The following is a 20,779-nucleotide window of genomic DNA, read 5'->3' as shown; positions in this document are numbered from 1 at the left end:
GTAGAAGTAGATACAAAAACCATACTCAAAAAAACTAAAACTACTCTATATGCTAGAGTACTACAGAAACTAGGTATGCGTTTGTGTTCTCTCTAGGTAGAGATGTCAACATTTACTTTTCTATGTGATTGTATATAGTTATTTATTACATGTATACACCCACTCATATCTAATGAAGCAACTTGGTAAAGTATACTAAACTGAGGTGAAGGGATGAAAGTTTGAGACCAGGCTCCTCTAAAATTTTCTGTGTGGCTGTGCGCCTGTTGTTTGAATTTCCTTGGAATTCAGTTTTGCTTATCTTACCAAACCAGACATTGATCTCTTCCTTGATGTTATGTAATTTAGCTACTCATTAGTTGTGTCTTATCATCGCCTCTTTCTAATCCTTCAGTAAAAGTCACCGTACAGCAACAGGAACAACCAGCAGCTTTGGGGGGAAAAAGTAATTCAGTAAGTCATAATATATATACTTTTTTAAATTCCACCAATTTTAAGGATTATACCGGGGTCAAATGTTACATTCATATTCAATTTCCCAAAAATATTTATTGCACATAAAAGAATTAAATAAATGGCATTCGCAGTTACCTGGATGGAACTAGAGACCATTATTCTAAGTAAAGTAACTCAGGAATGGAAAATCAAACATTGTATACTCTTACTTATTAGTGGGAGCTAAGCTACAATGATGCAAATGCATAAGAATGATGCAATGGACTTTGGAAACTCGGTGGGAAAGGGTGGGAGGGGGTGAGGGATAAAGGACTACAAATTGGGTACAGTGTATACTACTTGGGTGATGGACGCACCAAAATCTCAGAAATCAACACTAAAGAATTTATTCATGTAACCAAACACCACCTGTTCCCCCAAAAACCTATGGGAATAAAAAATAAAAATTAAAAAACCAAAATATTTATTGTGATAAGTGATTGATTTTGCTAAGGTTCTGAATGCATGATTTATTTAGTCTTCATAATTAACCTGTGAGATAAGATCCATTTTGTGGATATGGATGCTGAGGCTGAGAGAAGTATAAGTTTATTCATAGTAACATCAGGAGCAAATGGCAGAGCCAGTTAATTATGTGGGACTAGAGCTCAGGGCTGCAGAGAAGGGATAACGGGGTTTGAAAACAACAGCTAGTTGATTTCCAAAGAGCCAAGCTTCTCTTCTGCGTATGCAGAGCTGTTGCTGGGGAGTGACTTCACAGCCAGGGACTTTGTTTCCAGTGTCTCACATGTAGGTGAGGCCACATGGTCCATAAGCCAAACTCCTGCTGGCCAACAGTATATAAGCACAATTCTGTCTCTTCCTGGCTGAAGTGGTAAAGTATCTGAGGTGACTTCCTCACATTCTCTTCCTTTTCCATGGCAATCTTGGAGGCCATGTCTCAAAGGTGATAGCTTCATGCGATGGGAGAAGCCCATGTGAACAGATTGGATAGATACAAGAAAGAAACCTAACAGCACTCCCTGATGGTTTGGATGTGGAAAGGAAAAATCAAAGATACTTCTTAGGTTTCTGGATGGAGCATCTTGGAGGATGATGGCACCAGGTTACTTGGAGAGGGAACCCTGGCAAAAGAACTGGCTGGGGAGGAAGATGATGGATTCAGCTTCAGTTTATACATGCCTCTTTACTTTTATATGACATATACTATGACAGTTTACTATTTCTCAACTCTCAACTGAAATGGTAATAATAATTATATCAATAAATGATATTAATTTTTGCTTGGGTAGCACTTTACATATATATCCAAACCCATTTTCTCATTTAATAAGATAATCATGTGAAGAAGGCATAGAAACTGAATTCTTGAGAGATTAAATGATTTTTTTGACATTACACAGTTAGTGGTAAAGCTAAAATCTGATGTCATGTCTGACTGGCAAGGTAACAAAACTCTGTGAGGGTTTGAGTTTAGGAATTATGGAGATTTAAAAAGAAGGCTCTAAATTAGTTTAAATCCCAGTTAAGATTGTAAGCGTTGGTATATTTACATATTGTCACAACTGGAAAACTCTGAAGTGCTAAAACTTCAGAACTGGTTTATTACTGTCAAAACTAGAACATTTCTTTTTTTTTTTTTTTTTTTTTTTTTGAGGACGGGTCTCGCTCTGTCACCCAGGACTGGAGTGCTGGTGGGCCAGATCTCAGCTCAACTGCAGCTCCGGCCTCCGGGTTCACAGCCATTCTCCTGTCTCAGCCTCCCTAGTAGCTGGGAACTACAGCGCCACCACGTACGCCCGGTAGGTTTTTTGTAGTTTTTTTTAGGCTCGAGACGGGGCTTTACCGTGTTAGCCAGGATGGTCTCGAATCTCTGACCTCGTGATCCGCCTTGTCCGCCTCCAAAGTGCCTGGGATTACAGGCTTAAGCCACTGTTCAGGTGTTCAGCTGTTCTGGTAAATTAAACATTCTAGTTAGGGAGACTTTGCATTTCATAACTCAAATACAGATGCTAATTTAAATGCTAGCTTTTAAACAAGTATACAGCATAGCACTTTTAACACTAAAACAATACTCAATATAATTTTGTCTTTCGGTGTTGTAGAAAACACTCTATTTAGCTTATCATAGTGAGTATTATAGAAATTAATTACTATTGCCCTAAAGTTTTCTGGCACTAGGTAAGAGACATTGCTGATAGGGAAAAAAATCAGAGGATGTCACTTTCCTGTCCTACTTTGTCTACCTCTTTAGGACTTTCAACGACTGCCCATTCCACTTAGAATTTAAGTTTTTGCGTGTCTTGTTTTGTTTTGTTTTGTTTTGTTTTGTTTCTGAGTCAGAGTCTCACTCTGTCGCCTATGATGGAGTGCAGTGGTGCAATCTCAACTCATTGCAACTTCTGCTTCTTGAGCTCAAGGGATACTCCCACCTAAGCCTCCCAAGTAGTTGGGGTTACAGGTGCATACCACTACGCCCAGCTATTTTTTGTATTTTTAGTAGAGATGGAGTTTTGCCATGTTGGCCAGTCTGGTCTCCAAGTCATGAGCTCAAGCGATGTGTCCACCTCAGCCTCCCAAAATGCTGGGATTACAGGCATGAGCCATAGCACCCAGCCTAAAATCTAAGGTCTTTAACTTGACTTTCTAAAACTTGCATGATTGACTCCTGGCAACCTCACCTCATGTCACTCTTCACCTCAAACACCACGCAATAATGCATATATGCCCCTTTGATGAGTAGATAACTAAAGTGGGTAACAGTGACCTAATGGAAAGAGTGTTTCAGGGTTTTAGTAACTGGTCTCTGATTGCACGTAATTAGAGGGTAATATTAGATGTTGTATCTCTAGTCTAGAAAAGTCTCTGGCACATGACAGATACTCAATAGGTTCCTTTTCTACTGACCACTGAATGAGAAGATGAAGAAATCTTCTGATAGTGATGCCAAATACTTCAGAGCTTGGATGACTCTAAACATTGAATGAAATTCTGGAGTTACATCCGTGCCCAATACTGAACAATTGGTGAAGAAAATACTGACCAGTGATGAGAAAAATTATCATTCCATTCTTGCGAGGTGAATATGAGGACCTAGGATCTGAGAATCATTAGTAGAGCAACAAATATGTATTTAACTGTTTGAAATAGAAGATCTGTACATAAAGACAGAGAATAATGACATGATTGTTTACTCTAAAATTCTGAGGGGATGGCTTAATAAATCTGCAAGCCTGCCAAGGGTTAATTTTCCAAGAGAGTTGACTTGAGGAAAGACTAAGGGAGAGCAGGTGTTCACTGTAACTTGATGGATTTATGTGATCCAACAGGATGAATTTCATGACAGTGAATTTATGTTACCTATTGTGATTTACAGCCAAAGGATGGATGGATGGGGGACAGATGGATAAATAGATCAATGGTCATTATTATTATAAATCTTACAAACAGGATCACTCTACATGCATCCTGGCAGCCTTTAAGGCCTCTCCAAAGAACTTAGAGCATATACTGCACATTTATTTCCCTTTACAACCTTTTATTTCTATATGTGTTTATCTGATGGCTGATTTTTCAAAAAATAACTTCATATTTATATCTATAATTTTAACTTTTTCAACCATTTATATCCCTTTTAGAAGTAGACTTCATAGATCCTTATTAAATAAAGTTGGCTAATAGCCTGTGGTGTATAGAAAGGGCAGTATCATGTAATCTCCTACTTTATCTACCTCTCTGCCTCCACATAGTAGGTTAGAATCAAACCAGAAGAATTCTAATGGGGGATATGTTCCAGCTTTTTTTTTTTTTTTTTTTTTTTTTTTTTCATTGGAGATGGCGAGTTTCACTCTTGTTGCCCAGGCTGGAGTGCAATGGCGTGATCTCAGCTCACCACAACCTCTGGCTCCCAGATTCCAGTGATTCTCCTGCCTCAGCCTCCCGAGTACCTGGGATTACAGGCATGCACCACCATGCCCGCCTAATTTTGTATTTTTTTTTAGTAGAGACGGAGTTTCTCCATGTTGGTCAGGCTGGTCTCGAACTCCTGACCTCAGGTGATCAATCCACCTGGGCCTCCTAAAGTGCTGGGATTACAGGCATGAGCCTCCACCCTTGGGCTTTTTTTTTTTTTTTTTCCCCAAAAATTGAGTTTTGCTCTTGTTGCCCAGGCTGGAGTGCAGTGATGTGAACTTGGCTCACTGCAACCTCCATCTCTCAGTTTCAAACGATTCTCCTGCCTCAGCATCCTGAGTAGCTGGGATTACAGGCATGCGCCCCACTCTCGGCTGATTTTCTATTTTTAGTAGAGATGGGGTTTCACCGTTTTGGCCAAGCTGTTCTTGAACCCCTGACCTCAGGTGATCTGCCCACCTCAGTCTCCCAAAGTGATGGAATTACAGGTGTGAGCCACTGCGCACATCCACCAGCTTCCTTTTTTAATTGACCTTTGAATAATTTGAGTTGAGCGATCAAATGATACATGTAATAAGAATTTATAGATTTTACAGAAGGACTGGCCCCCTATTCCCTGAATGAAATATAAAAGGGAAAGGGCGTATAGAAAAGCATTTCTGGTATTATCTAGTTCATTTTCTTTTGAATTTATTTTCTTGTGGAAAATGGAGGGTTTTTTAAACCTCATTTGGTTTGGTGAATTACAATTCAATTGAATTTTCTGTTTATGCCTAAAAGTCTATCTGAGCAGGACCATTAATTTAAGTGCTTTCTACAAGTCATTGTCAGGCCAGGGAGGGACTGGAGATAGAAGGATGTGAAGAAAATACATGACTGTAGTGGAGAAAATGAAGGAGAGAAAAGAAAGTAACATTTTACAGATCAAGGTTCTAAGGGAACAGGTCAAATTAATTTACCTAGTGTTTAAAGTATTCTCCTTCATGCAAAACTTGTGTGTCTCCCAAATAGGCTGGGCAGGAAACTCCAAATTCTGTGATATCCTTAACCCAAGTAGAAGGAGCACTGACCTACTTACAGATCACACTGGAAAGACCAACTGATCAATCGAAGTTTGTAACAGACTTGCACAAAGAGAAGGCTTCATCAATGCTGTATTTTCCTGCTGCATGAGAGAGTTATTTTTCTTGTTGTGAGTGCTTTAATCCCCACTTACCTTTTATGATAGATGTTAGTCAATGACATTTCTTGAGACTGAGTTTGGTTTTGTTATTATTGCTCTAACCAAGAAAAGCTTGAGGTTTTGAAATTTTGATTATTTTCAAATTCTGATGTCATATTTTTATTTCTAAAGGAATAGATTTATGAGGCTTCTGTATCATTTAGTTTCTTTTATGTGATCTGTTAAAAGAGCTGACTTCTAATTGTTTTAAAACTATCAAAATTCCAAGAAAAGCAGAAAAATCTTCATAAAGTGATGCACAATATATTTTAGGTGTTGTACTGGTTTTTACACTTATTTAAACCTTACAAAAACCTTTTATGATAGATAGCTGAGAAAACTGAGACTCAGAGAGGTCAAGAAACTTGTCCTAGGAAGTAGTGAAGATGACGTCTGAGATCTTTCTGATCTCAAAGCTCATACTTTACAACTATCTATACTTCCGCATGGATCTTGTACTGTTCTTATAGCTTAACAGAAGTTGACCACCTGCTTAAAATTCTTCCCAATTATATTCAACTTCATCATTACATTAATATTGGCACAGCAAACACCAAGTCCTTTTGCAGCAAACCTATTTCATGACCATCTTCTTTAACATTTTCTTCTGTTACCAAAATAACAAATATTTCTTTTTTTAAAAGTACTTTTTAGCACCTTGAAGTTCATAATTGCCCTCTAGAAATCTCCATTTCAGTGTTTCAGCATGATTTTTTATATATCAAATCTGAACTTCAAGTTGTCATTTATATCAGACCCTTTTGCAATCTATTGCTAATGGACTGTGTCCTTACGATTTCTCCCAAAAGGTTCAGTGCTCAGCTCAGAATGATGAGGTACTGTAGAGAGGTTTTGTGCATACTAAGTACAGAGATTACCTGGATTTCCTTTAAGTCAAGTAAAAATGTAGGTGAACCATTCATACCAAAACCACATGCTGACCAACTTTGAACAGGGAGGCTAAAGCAGGAGAATGGCATGAACCCGGGAGGTGGAGCTGGCAATGAGCCAAGAAGATCACGCCACTGCACTCTAGCCAGGGCGACAGAGTGAGACTCCATCTCAAAAAAAAAAAAAAAGAGAATTGCAAATATGTAGAATGGCTTGTAAACATTTACTGAATGACTACCTTGCACCAGGTACTGCTAGACACTGAACTCTACATTTTCTACTTCCTGGCACTTGCCTTTACGAAGCATCTCTTCTACCCTAGGCAGTAGTCTATGCATGGGAAATCATAAATATCATAAAAAATCGTTGGACCAACTGGCCTCCATCTTAACTGGTTTTATGTCTTTCTATAAGAATTTCTGATGACAAAGAATCTGAATTGGATTACAGTGACTATATTTAAAACCTAGAGGGAAAGCTGATACACAAAGCGCCTTAATCTTTTCTGACAGAAATACAGTGAGCATCATAATGAAAAGATATAGCCAGTCTAGAGTTGCTGTCAATATGCAGCATTGTGCCCAGGGCAATTACATTTGCCTGTTTTTTATTACTGAGACCAAATATTTGGCCTGGGTTCCTGCAGAAAATAAGTAATTCCATTACATGTGATTCACCTTTGAGTAACCCTCCAAGTTAATGAAGACTCAAGCTGAAAATTTATATTTATTACAGAAATAATCCATTTAGCAAACATTTATTGGGTCTCTTTATGTTCACTGGGCAGCATATAAAGATTTAAACACGCAAAATACCGCCTATGTGTATAAGAAATGTCTGCCTAACTTGCCTAAAATCTCTCTCCAGTTTTCAAACAAAAAATCACATTCTTGTTTTTTTGTTTTTAATAAGAGGATAAAATGAATTGTGATGAGTAACAAAAGATATTCCAAAGTCATGAGGAGCCTGGACTCTGGAGTCAGGCAGAGGGTGTTTTAAAATGTGTTCTGCTATTTATCACCTGTGAGACCTGGCATCAGGTGCTTCTCATGTGCCATGATATAGAATCAATATGATAATAGCTCCCATCTTATTAAATTGTGTTGGACTGAGATAAGAAAGTTCCTGATAAATTCCCTGAAACATCACAAGTACTCAGTACATTATGTCTATTAATTTTTTTATGATATATGTTTTGGGCTAAATTGAGTTTTTATTGTATCATTGTGCACATTTCCCACCTAAAATGTAATGAGGTCTCAGCACATCCCTCACTCTGAGTCTCGGCTCTCTGGCCGAAGTCCTGTGTATTCAGATTGGTGCATCTGGCATAGTTTGGGGCTCCTTCTCCTCCTTCCCTAATACATCTATATACACAAATAAATATCAAAAAGTTGGACACCAATGGAATGTAGTTTGCAAACATCAAAAAAAGTCATTAGCTTTTAAAAAAATGGTTATATAAACACTAAGCAGCTTTTTTTTTTTTTTTNTTTTTTTTTTTTTTTTTTGAGACGGATTCTCGCCTAGGCTGGAGTGCAGTGGCTGGATCTTAGCTCACTGCAAGCTCCACCTCCCAGGTTCACGCCGTTCTCCTGCCTCAGCCTCCCAAGTAGCTGGGACTACAGGCACCCGCCACCTCGCCCTGCTAGTTTTTTGTATTTTTTAGGAGAGACGGGGTTTCACCATGTTAGCCAGGATGGTCTCGATCTCCTGACCTTGTGATCTGCCCGTCTCGGCCTCCCAAAGTTCTGGGATTACAGGCTTGAGCTACCACGCCTGGCCTAAGCAGCTTTTAAAGAAATCGTTAAACAAACATTGATGACATGTCTTCTGTGCACTAGGTACTGCAATAATCATCGTGACCACTCTGAAAGAAGTTGCTTGACTCTGGAGCCAAACAGACCTAGCTCAACATCTTGGTCTTGTTACTCATTTGTTTAGTGACTTTGAAAGAGAAACTTACTCACTTTGAGTCTGTTTCTTAATCCAAAGACAGGGAGTTAGTAATACCTTCTGAGGTTGTTGAATTGGTCTGCTTTAAAGTGTTTGGCACAGTGTCTGGCACATGCAAGGTTCTCAGTAAACAAGAGCTGCCTTTCCCTCACCCCTAGTGATTACAGAGAGAATTAAGATTGTCTCTCCAAACCTCCTATCTTGTGAAAACACGAATCTTATATGGAAAGTACCACAGTATCTCTTAGACACTCTATCAATGTTGCTGGAAGGCAGTCAAACTGAGTTTCAAACCCAGATCTTTGGATTCTGAGTAAGGTCACATATTTTGCTCCCTTCCACCCTGTCACCCTACTTCAGTTTTTGGAAGCGTGATTTGCATGCTTCTGGGGGAGATATGTGAGGAACAGATCGCATTCCACTATTAACTGGGTTCTACATATTGATCCTAAAGCACGGTCATTGCCAACCTATCTCCTCTTCTTAAAGCTCCTCTTCTTCTCCAGAGCTCTAGATCACTCCTAGAGTTGGCTTTGTTCCTAAGTCCTTGTCTTGTCCAAGCTCTGTTTAAAAGCACAGTGAGTGATGGGAGGCAGGAGGAGCAAATGCACCCTAGGAACATGATCTCCAAAACTGGTGCCTTTTCAACAATTTTAAAGGCAGTACATTTATATGGAGGTTCTAACACCACAATAAAGAGCTTTTAGAGAAGGCAATGTGTATCCAGACTATGAGGTGAGTGAGGAAGGTGGGCAAAAAAGAAGTGCTTTCAAAGACAGAACACCCTCTCCCGCAGGTTCTGCCTGCCCCAGTGTTAGAACCTGGCTTTGTCTTTGGCTCTTTTCTGGTTTGTACCTGCCCCACCTCTCTTCCCACCCCAGTCCCTTTAAGTTAGCTTGGGTGGTAAGCCCATTTCTGCTAAGATGCTGTTAAGAAGGTGACCATTCTATATTTGGCCTCTCCATGTTGTTCTGTTACCAGCTAGCAATGGAGTGGTAGGAATACAGGACAAGGAGAGAAAGGAGGGGTTATTGGCAGGACTCTCCACTTACACTGCTAGGAGACAGCATTGCGGGTTAAGGCCAGCAGCGTCTTGTGTCTGGTCCTCAGCTTCTGCCTACAGAATGCAAACATCTCAGTGTCTTCTGTTTGGGACTCAGCTCCAGGAATGTGACCTCCACTTGGCAATCTACAGAAACAGTCTTCATTTTACGGACAAAATATTTCAGGTGTGTTTTAAAATAAAATAAAATAGAAATAAAACTAAACAAGCAAAACTCTGTAGGTTCTTTGGAGTATCAGACCTTGATGTTTTACCTAAAATTAGTATAGAGTCCAAGTTTCCTTTTTTTTAAAGCCTTCCTCTAAACAATTCTCCTTGCAGTGTAAAATTTAAAAGTGGCTCAAATTCAAAATTTGATGTTTACTTAATGAATCCCTACAATTCCTATCAGTTGTACTCAGGAGAAAAGAAAATGGATAAAGATAGTTTATTTTTTCTGCTGTACAGTTTCCTCTTCACCTGCAGGTCTGTATACTTTTAAAGTCAGGACATTCTAAAGTACTTCATGGGCATTTTTTTTAGTTAGTTTAGGGAAGCCTCAGAAAAAAACACCAGTAAACACACTAATTTTGTTTCAAATTAAGAGAGTTATTTTTTAAAAGTTTTTTTTTTAATGACTTTCAAACTGTTTTGACCTGCAATCTATCATAATGTACTAGCCATTCTGACACTGTTATAAAAATACTACCCAAGACTGGGTAATTTATAAAGAAAGGGGGTTTAATTGACTCACAGTTCCACATGGCTGGGGAGGCCTCAGGAAACTTACAATCATGGTGGAAGGCGAAAGGGAAGCAAGGTCCGTCTTACATGGCAGTAGATGGGGGAGAGAGAGAGAGAGACGAGGGGGAATGTGCCACACTTAAAGCATAAGCACTCGTGAAAACTCCCTCATTAGCATGGGGGAAATTGCCCCCATGATCCAATCACCTCCCACCAGGTCCCTCCCTTGACATGTGGTGATTACAATTCCAGATGTGACTTGAGTAGGGACATAGAGCCAAACCATATCACCTAAGAAATGTATTTTATATCACCATCCAATTTGGCCAAGAGTTTCATGAAACAGTATTTATCCTTTCTATAGGCAATGCACGTTTTTCTCTTTCATTTTAAAATACAGGTTTTGCCCTAACAAACTGCCTTCATAAGCTTCCAATGGGGCCTTATTTGCAGTTTGAAAAGGGAATTGAGAAATAGTGCCTCTCTTTTAGTACAATTGCACAAATGATTTTAAAGAATATTCTTTTCATGTGACATGGGGAGGTGAAAATAAACAAGATGCCTGCATGGATGGAGCTGCTGACTTCATGGAGTTCACCATCTAGTGGGATTAATATGATACTGTGATTTTAGGAGAACAGATCAAAGGAGCAAGCATCATGACAAAAATGCATTTGCTTATGAAAAGCTTTTCTGCAAATAATCTGATACATGAGCAAGAAAAGCTGGATGTCCTGTTGTAAATTCTCATGGAAATATTACTTTCTTGATACTGAAGGTTACTATGAACAGGAATTTGTGACTGTATTGATTTCTTTACTAAATATTTGACAACTGGCAAAACAAAACAAAAACAAAGCAGTAACATGTGCCACAAACTTTTAAGCCAATCTGCCTTGTTTCTTTCTTTTCTTCCCCACTTATTCCCCTCCTTGTCCTCCCTTGTCATAGAATAATCTGGCTTGAACTATTCCATTTCTTTTTTATCATGGTAAAAAACAAACAAAATAAAATTTTCCATTTTGACCATTTTAGAGTGTAAATCTCAGTGGCATTTAGTACATTCTCAATGTCGTGCAACATAACCACCATCAAGTTCCAGAACTTTATATCACCCCAAAAGGAAACCTGTACTCATTAAGCAGCTACTCCCCTTTCCCCGTTCACTCAGTCTCTATCAACCTCCAATCTGCTTTCTGTATTAATCAATTTGCCTACTCTGGAAATTTCATATAAATGAAATAATGCAATATGTGGCTCTTTGCATTTGACTCCCTTCATTTAGCACAGTATTTTCAAGGTTCATTCATATTGTAGCCTGTATCAGTACTTTATTCCTTTTTATGGCTGTTGCATGGCTAGGCCACATTTTGCTTATGCATTTATCTGTTGATGGAGAGCTATTTCATTTTAAAAGGAATTTCATTCACAAGATAATTAGAAACTAAATGATTGGGCATACCTTTACAGCTTTTATTACATATGTATTATAAGTAGAGTCTGAAGGTTTTTGAAGAAATCTGGTGTCTCTATAGGAGCCTGAGTATGAGAAGTACTCTGTATTCAGAAGTTCATGAGATTGTGCTGGGTCTCACCTATAAATTCAGGATTTTTCTGCATACATATGATGAATGAAACTACATTGGTGGATGAAATCACGCTCAGAAAAGGATGTAGAAGTGCCTGGGACAAAGCCCTGAATAACCCCAACATTCTGGGGAGTACTGGAGTAAGAGTAGCCTCCTGTTTCCTCACTGGGGATGAAGATAATAAAACTTAACTTAGGTAAACTCTCAGACTCACTGCTTTAGGGGAAAATACCACCTACTTTTTCACAAAGTTTGTAAGAGATTTAAATGAGGCAACATATGCAACCAGTGCCTGGGCAATAGGCAAGACCTCAGCAGTGATAGCTGGTAGTATTCCAATGACAAAACTTCTTCCCACTCTGTATTTTTGACACTATCACTAGTATCTATTTCTACATATATTGCTTTATTTATCTTATCTGGTAAGATATTGATGACATTTGTCTGCTAACATTATAACCAGGCTGCCTAGTTTGAAGTAAGTTTTCAACCTTTTAAAAATCCATCTATATTTAATGTGTGTGTGTGTGTGTGTGGTTGTTTCCCACAACACCAAAAGAAGCTAAAGAAATCTGAATTCGGTGGAGAAGTTAGGGGCACAGGACAGACACACAGTGTGGCTGATGAATTACAGCAGTTTTGGATTCACATAGGAGAGTGTTCTCAATTCCATAGCTTGGGAGAGAACCATTCTAACCCCAGATTATCAAGACAGTAAAATTCTTTCCCTTTAGATGTTTTTGTTTTGATGTTGGCAAGGGAAAAGTCATTGCATTTCTCAAAGGACACTTAGTTTTTGCCCTCCCATTTTGGTAAAAAAATAGTTGATAAAAAATTTATGCTCCACCCCAGATGTAATTATACTGTAATTGTAACTACCTGAAGTGGAGAATCATTGGATATAGTGTTTTTAAAACTTATCAAATTATTGAACATAGTGCCTTAAATTTGTTATTTCTGTAAGATCCTTGACTATTGTTGCTCTCTGTTGAAGAGTTTCAGTATTTTTTGATGAATTCTCAAAAGACGTGAGCACACTTCTCTTCACTCAATTTTAACGCAGTTGTTGCGATTGTTTTCTCCTTGGATCTTCTGAAAGATTCATTAAGGTATGAAAAACTGACTTTCATAACTTCCTTTGCTTTAGTCTTTCAGTTTTCTTCATATTTTTTGTAAACTTCTTAAACCTTTCCACTTTTGAAGAAGTAAAATATTTTCAACCTTTTTTTTTGAGATTAAGTCTCACTCTGTCACCCGGGCTGGAGTGCAACGGCATGATCTTGGCTCACTACAACCTCTGCCTCCCAGGTTCAAGCAATTCTCCCACCTCAGCCTCCAAAGTAGCTGGGACTACAGGTGTGTGCCACCACGCCAAGTTAATTTTTTGTGTTTTTAGTAGAGATGGGGTTTCACCATGTTGGCCAGGCTGGTCTCGAACTCCTGACCTCAAGTGATTCACCCACCTCAGCCTCCCAAAGGGCTGAGATTACAAGCATGAGCCACTGCACCTGGCCCAACATTTTTTTCTTATTCAACAATTTGATTAGGGCATTTTTTTCTAGGATCTCACATCTTTGGTGTATTCCTATTTACATTCTATGTATAAGTGTATTTCATGTGTTAAAAACATGATTTTCAATGAAAGTAAAGCTACAGATACAGGCATGGCATTTTGTGAAGATGTGCAGATTCTTTCATCTCTTGTCATTGGCTGATTTGTTATAGGCTGAGAGGCTGAAACATAAAGGTAATGTAACTTGTATTAAGCTATGCAATTAGAACTGATGCTGGGAATGGACTCTGCCTCCTGGATCCTGATTCAGTGCATTTTTTTTCACTGGAAAGTGGACAACTCATGATGTTCATGACCTAGTTCATGTTGGCTATTGTCCAAACTTTGTGGTCAAAACCAGCACAGGGTCTATTCCTGTTCTATTACCAATTTAATACAAAGAGTACTGGAATGTGTGTATATTTTCTGATATATTTGGTAAGGCATACTATTTTTTATCTCATAGGTCAAGTTACAGGAAATAGCACACTTGAAACCCTGAGATGATAATAGCATTGGTTTTATAGTCCTGTAAAAACCAGTGGTGATTGCTGAATATGGCATTCATTGTGAGATCAAAGCTAAATCAGAAGCAAAGAAAAGCCAATTAGGAGACTTGAAACCCAAGGAAAATTGTAGGGATAGACTGATGATTATGTAACTATGGTACTTTGTCCTTATAAGGGAATAAGACAATTAGAGGTGAGAAAGAAATTTTTAATAAACAAAATTAAAAATAAAAGGGGAGAAGGTGTTTCTAAATATTATGGGTGGGTAGTTTTAAATGTCAATACGTTTTCCTATAAACTCATCATGTGGTAAGTAACGGAAAATAGTTTTATGTGGGAGGAGTTTTTAAAAAATTGACATTTTAAAGACCTAAATGTCTTAAATGGATGACTATTAAAATACAAAATTAGATGGAACAGAGACATTTTGAAGATTGTATTTGAGTAGTATCCTAAGAGGCAGATAATGAATGACTCAGATAATCTGAGTGGTTTGGGCTGACTCACATGTTTTGGAAAAACGTATCATCAACTCACTGATTCTGTCATTGTTTTTCCCTTTGTTCCACCTGGCAGTACCAAACAAATCTGAAATATCAGTGACTTTCTCAGCTCCAATTTCTCAAGAAGACTTTCCAAACCACCAATAACAAGTCTAAGGTTTGAATATGTAAACATTTAATTTATTTGAATAATACTCACTAACAGACGCACAAGGCATGTCTGTAACTATGGATCATGTGGGGGGTGGGAAACCCAAACAGCTTTGACAGGATGAGTAGAGAAGAACTAAGACTGGACTTGGCTTGTCAGGATGGAAGAAAAGGGCTTTCTTAGCCAGTGCTGCTTGAATGGTGCTTCCTGGAAGATATTTTAAATCACAAATATTATCTGGACTTAAAAATGAGGGAGCCTTGGCCTTTGTTCAAGAAAGGATCACAGTCTACTAGGGAAACTGACACAGAAACTACTAGGTGATACCATTTGATATATCCTACATATAAGAGCAACATTTTGGGGGGGAACACAGAATAATCAGTGTCTTACGCCTCCAGGATTAAGAGGCCCTACAGGAGTGGCATTTGTCCTGGGCCTTAAAGGATGAATTGAAATTCTAAATGTCCACAAAATAGGGAAAGCATTTTCATCACAAGTAAGGACCACACAAGAAAGAAAGAAATATGGGAGTGCAAATTTTGGGGTGTGTTCAGAGAATGGTTAATAATTCAGTGCAGCCACAGACTGGAGGAAGTAGTAAAAGATAAGATGGGAATACGGGACACAGAGATGTGTCAGATCTGTGCAGTTCTCTTGGCATGGGTCACATGATCTCTGTCTTGGCGTTATCCCAGTCTAAAGAATATGTCTAACCTGAAAATGGCTTTCTTCTAAATCTGTGATTTGACTTCTTGGCAGAACCCCAATGTGGGTGATGAATAACAGTAGTCTAAGAAAATCTTGCAATCTTTTCTATACCCATGCATCCTTGTGTTGCTTATAGTGCTAAGAACTTATGGTGTGAAGTCCTTGATAAATAGCTATTGAAAAATGTAATAATGAGTCATATGAATATGCAGACACACATACCTATACATACAACTTCAGAAATTTCATTGCTTTCTAAACATTCAAGTCTAACTGGTGTGTTACAACTTTCAAAATATGTTCACTTGAATGTTGCTGAGAGAGTTTTTGACCCTTTGCTGTTTTCCCACAGGATTGAAAAAACGTACAAGGAAGGCCTTTGGAATACGGAAGAAAGAAAAGGACACTGATTCTACGTATGTACTTTAGGAGTTTGCCTCCTTGAAGAAGCTATTTGCATAAGAGATGCTCTTGTCACAGTCAATACAAGATTGCCACACAGTTTTCTCCGATATTGTGTACTATTTGCTTTCCCCATTTCTGAGTAAATTGTAATTATTCAATACAAACAGTTCTTAGATTTATGCTAAAAGGTAAAATTTTCATCACGTGTTCAGTTTTTTATCATGTGTTTCTTTCTTTTCTTTTTAAATCATTACACTTCCCAGCAGTCTCAGGAGGCAGAAAATGTGACTGTTAATTTTGTGAAGGATAAAAAGAATTCATTTCCACATATAGGGTTGAGCCTATGATCTGAACTAAGGAAACAACAAAACACCTGTTTGGATAGATTAGACCTAGCCAGAAACAGAAATGTAGACTACATAACCTCTCCAAGCTCTTACTTGAGATGCCAAGATTTTGTACAAGCCGAATTGTAAATCAACCAACAGAATTCAGGAATGATTGGATATTTAGTGGTGAATAAGAAACAAAAGCCAGAAACAACTGTGGGGATGCTTTTACGTATTTAAGTGATCCTATCCAAGAGAATTAGTTGCCCACAGACACTGATAGACCCTGAAAATGTCCAATGACATAACAGTTTCATTCCACTAACTTCCTTCCACTTATTTGACCATCTTGAATTCTCCTGCAGAAGTATTTGGCTCTGACACGAAATCTCAGTTGCCTTTTGGAGCCAAGCAGTTAACTTATATACGTGAAGTCCACTGGCCAGGAACTGAGACTCCAGCCCAAGACCAGTGTAGGGAGAGCACAACTATTCAGCTGCAGGTGGTTGTGACCAGGTAGAAATGCAGATCTGATGTAGTTTGCTGTACATCAGAATTGAACCCATTATACCCCTCATTTGGCTAGAATCTCTGAAAGAAAGTTAGAAAAAGGGAACAGCAGTAGTTGTATGGGCATAGGTGAAAATAAAGAGGCCGGGCGCTGTGGCTCAAGCCTGTAATCCCAGCACTTTGGGAGGCCGAGGCGGGTGGATCACGAGGTCAGGAGATCGAGACCATCCTGGCTAACACGGTGAAACCCCGTCTCTACTAAAAACACACAAAAAATTAGCCGGGCGTGGTGGCGGGTGCCTGTAGTCCCAGCTACTCAGGAGGCTGAGACAGGAGAATGGCGAGAACCCAGGAGGCGGAGCTTGCAGTGAGCTGAGATCTGCCACTGCACTCCAGCCTGGGTGACAGAGTGACACTCTGTCTCGGAAAAAAAAAAGAAAAGAAAAGAAAATGAAGAAAGCCACATTTATTCTCGCCTTTAGCTTTTCACTCTGTATATTTTTATCATGCATAAATTTTATCACAAGATCCGGAGTATTTCCCTGGGCCTTTGTCCTTTAAGAATTTATGATTCATTAGACAAAATATCTACTACACAAATTAAAGTATTGTTTATACAACTAATGAGGTAACATATTTGAAATGACTAATATGGTACCTAATACTTAGTAAATGCTCAGCAAATGGCAGCTGCTGGTACTCTTATTATTACTGACACAAATTAATATGTGTAAGTTCCTTACAAGCAACTAAGATGGGATTTCATGGGAATTTGAGGGTGAAAAGTCTCATATTTGATGAGTCTCATTTGATTGATGATCAGTGATGCTTCAGGGTCGGGGAGGAGACTTGAGTTTGGCCTTCAAGAAGATGAGGATGTGTATTTCATGCAAAGGGAACAACAAAAGCAAAAGCAGAAAGGTAGAAAAGTCCACTAGGCATTTATTGACAAGACAAATAGGGCAGTTTGTCTACTTGGGAGTTGCAGGTAAAGGTGATAATGGAAGGCAAGGCTGGAAAGGAGACCAGGACCAGATAGCAAGGGCCTTAAGTACCAGGCTGAGGTGGGTGGGCTACTTCCATAGGCAGTGGGCCACCTTGAAACCTTGAAAGTTTTTTAAGCCAGAGAGTGTAAAGGATTGGGGGAACGAAGTTATTTTTTGTCTAGATGCCAAATATTAAGTTCTTATATCTTCTTCTTTCATTTTCTTTTGTAACTATTTATTTCATGGATATTACATTTACTGTTGTCCTGCAAATTTTTCTAAATAACTAAGTTAGGAATCTTTTTCTGAGGATTATATAAATTACATTGTTTCTTAAGAAGTTTGCTATTTTCTAATCATTATCCACCCAGAATATGTGATGATGCCTTCACTAGATCAGAAGACCTGGGCTGTAGTCCCAGCACGGCCCAGACTCCATGGCTTTGGGAATTACCCTTTACTTTGCTGGGCCTCAGTTTCCACACCTGTAAACAACAACAACAAAGAAATTTACACTAAATGGAATCGAATTTCCCTGAAGGGCCAGACACTACGTGAGTCATATAAGGGAAGGCATTATAGGATTCGTAGTGCCAGGTGTTGTGTGGGACACTATTCGATGGATCTCAGGAGAACATCGTTAACAGAAACTAAATCCATTTCTGAAGGAAGACAATGTCTGTAACTGACTGCACCGGAGATTTCTGGCATGCGAGGAAAGTTAAAAAGGAAAAAGCTTTCTTGAGAGAGAAGAGGTTGAACAATCTCTCCAGGGCAGGCTGCACTAATTTACATGTAGCCAAAGCACTACTTTTCCATCACCATTTCTGAAGTTATTAAAATAACTGAGTTGGCCGGGCACGGTGGCTCAAGCCTGTAATCCCAGCACTTTGGGAGGCCGAGACGGGCGGATCACGAGGTCAGGAGATTGAGACCATCCTGGCTAACACGGTGAAACCCCGTCTCTACTAAAATACAAAACTAGCCGGGCGAGGTGGCGGGCGCCTGTAGTCCCAGCTACTCGGGAGGCTGAGGCAGGAGAATGGCGTGAACCCGGGAGGTGGAGCTTGCAGTGAGCTGAGATCTGGCCACTGCACTCCAGTCCAGGCGACAGAGCGAGACTCTGCCTCAAAAAAAAAAAAAAAAAAAAAAAAAAAAAAATAACTGAGTTATTCCTCGCAGCTATGGGTAGAGGCCCAATGTCTCTCTGAGGTACTCTAATAAGACATTTGTTTAAAGAATCCCAAGTATCCTTCGTTAACTTCTTATCATTTGAGAGCCCCAAATTACTTACCTGATAGCAAAATAGCTGAAGCTGGTTCCACCATCAGTAATGGTCAAAGAACAAGCTGTTTAGTATGTTTAGTATAAGCCCTTGCTTTTCATGAACTCCCTAATGCTTTCGTGAACTCTGTAATTTGATCACATATCATTCTCGGAAAAGAAATCATAAATGCAAAGGGGTTGGGAAAGCGCTCTAGCAATTTGCTGTCCCTTCAGCTTTAGTAAATGCTTATGTTTGTCTGTGATCATTGAAACCTTGTTGATGCAAACTGTTTTTCAGGGCTGTTACAGCTCACTATGGGTTGCTCAGCAACCTGCTAGGGTAGACACCAGAACCAACTTCAGCTCATTGAACCTCCTTAGATGTACAGTGGGGTTATGACCAGAGTTTCCTGATTTGATCATCATTGCAGCAGCTGGCAGGGGAAGGGAGAGAGCTTGTGCTAAGTGGCAGGCCCTGTGCAGGGCATATGTTGCGCTGATATCCTTTTTAGTCTTCCTAGTAATTAAATAAGGTTAGCAGCAATACGTCAATTTTAAAGAGAAATATCAGTGCCAAAGGAGGTTAAGTAATTTTCTGAAGGCTACTCAGAAACTAAGACTTGGAGCCCATATTCTAGTTTAAAATCCAGTGTCTGTGCTTTCATCACCCAAAAGAAAAAATATCAAAGGGTAGAATTAAAACCCAGACAAATAGGAGGGTAAAAAAAAAAAAAAAAAAAAGGCAGTAGTTACAAAAGGTAACTGAAACTTTAAAAAATAGATCCCAAAAGTCCATGGTAGATGATTCTTTTTAAAATAGAAGTCAGCAAATACAGTAAGTCTGCCATGAAAAAGAAAAAATTTATTTTAAAATACAATATAAAGCCTCATTACAGGGGGTTAGAAAGTGAAATTAGAACACATGCCCAACTGTCTGAGGCTGCTAAAATCTCTTCACTCCCTATCCTGGGTTATATTGTATAAAAATTATTATTCTAGAAAACATTTAATGAGCATTTACTATGTTTTAGGGACTGTTTCAGGTTCTTCTCTTATGTTAGTCCACTGAATCCTCTAATAGCCCTATGGGGTATATGCTGTTATGCTGGCTATTTTATAGCTGAAGAAACCGAGAAAAAACGGAGTGAAGTAACTTGCCCAAGTTTCTGCAGCTAGGAAATTGACACTGGTTGATCCCAGGCAGTCTGGCACTGGAGCCAGTGCCCTTAGCCACCATGCTCACTGACTCCATAGGACACATGAGCCACATTTCCATTAGTAGAGAAGACAAAGGATCAGAATAGGACTCCAGTGCCACTATGTACAATCACAGTTTCTCTGATTAAAAATTGTGAAAGACCATCCCAACAGCTGCAATAAGCATGAGGTCAAGTGCCTCCCATTTAAGATCCCCTACTGATAGGACCTTGTACCTGGATCCACAGTGGGCAACACCACAGCCAGGCCAATCTCCGAGCTTTTGCCGCATCTATTGCTTGCAGTTCCCACAGGCATCCACACATGGATCAGTGCCTCTGAACACATCCTACCAAAAAGTTGATGCAATCACCTCTCTCCCAGCTCCGTTAGTAAGGTTGGAATCCTAGTAAGAAATACTTATATATAGAGACCCTTAAGTCCTAGTAAATTGAAGTCCTAATAAGAAATACTCAGTATATTCGTCAGGCACCATAGCTCACACCTGTAATTCCAGCACTTTGGGAAGCTGAGGTAGTTGGATTATCTGAGGTCAGGAGTTCAAGACCAACCTGGTCAACATGGTGAAACTGCTTCTCTACTAAAAATACAAAATTAGCTGGGCGTGGTGACGCATGCCTATAATCTCAGCTACTTGGAAGACTGAGCCAGGAGAATCACTTGAACCTGGGAGGCAGAGATCACAGTGAGCTGAGATTGTGCCATTACACACCAGCCTGGGTGACAAGAGCAAAACTCCATCGAGAGAGAGAGAGAGAGAGAGAGAGAGAGAAAGAAAGGAAGGAAGGAAGGAAGGAAGGAAGGAAGGGAGGGAGGGAGGAAGGGAG

General features: G+C 39.2%; 1 protein-coding gene across 1 annotated transcript in view; it reads left to right on the top strand.

Moving 5' to 3' along the window:
- The window catches only part of SGIP1 (SH3GL interacting endocytic adaptor 1), a 224,447-nt gene that overhangs the window by 82,311 nt on the left and 121,357 nt on the right, over positions 1–20,779 (top strand). Inside the window, 1 exon segment of the mRNA XM_017877177.1 lies at positions 15,591–15,654. Coding sequence (XP_017732666.1) covers positions 15,591–15,654 — 64 coding nt within the window.

Source organism: Rhinopithecus bieti, unplaced genomic scaffold, assembly GCF_001698545.2.
Source record: "Rhinopithecus bieti isolate Rb0 unplaced genomic scaffold, ASM169854v2 scaffold_6380, whole genome shotgun sequence".
Taxonomy (NCBI): domain Eukaryota; kingdom Metazoa; phylum Chordata; class Mammalia; order Primates; family Cercopithecidae; genus Rhinopithecus; species Rhinopithecus bieti.
The sequence above is the reverse complement of the archived record's forward strand: the minus strand, read 5'-3'. Positions and strand labels throughout refer to the sequence as shown.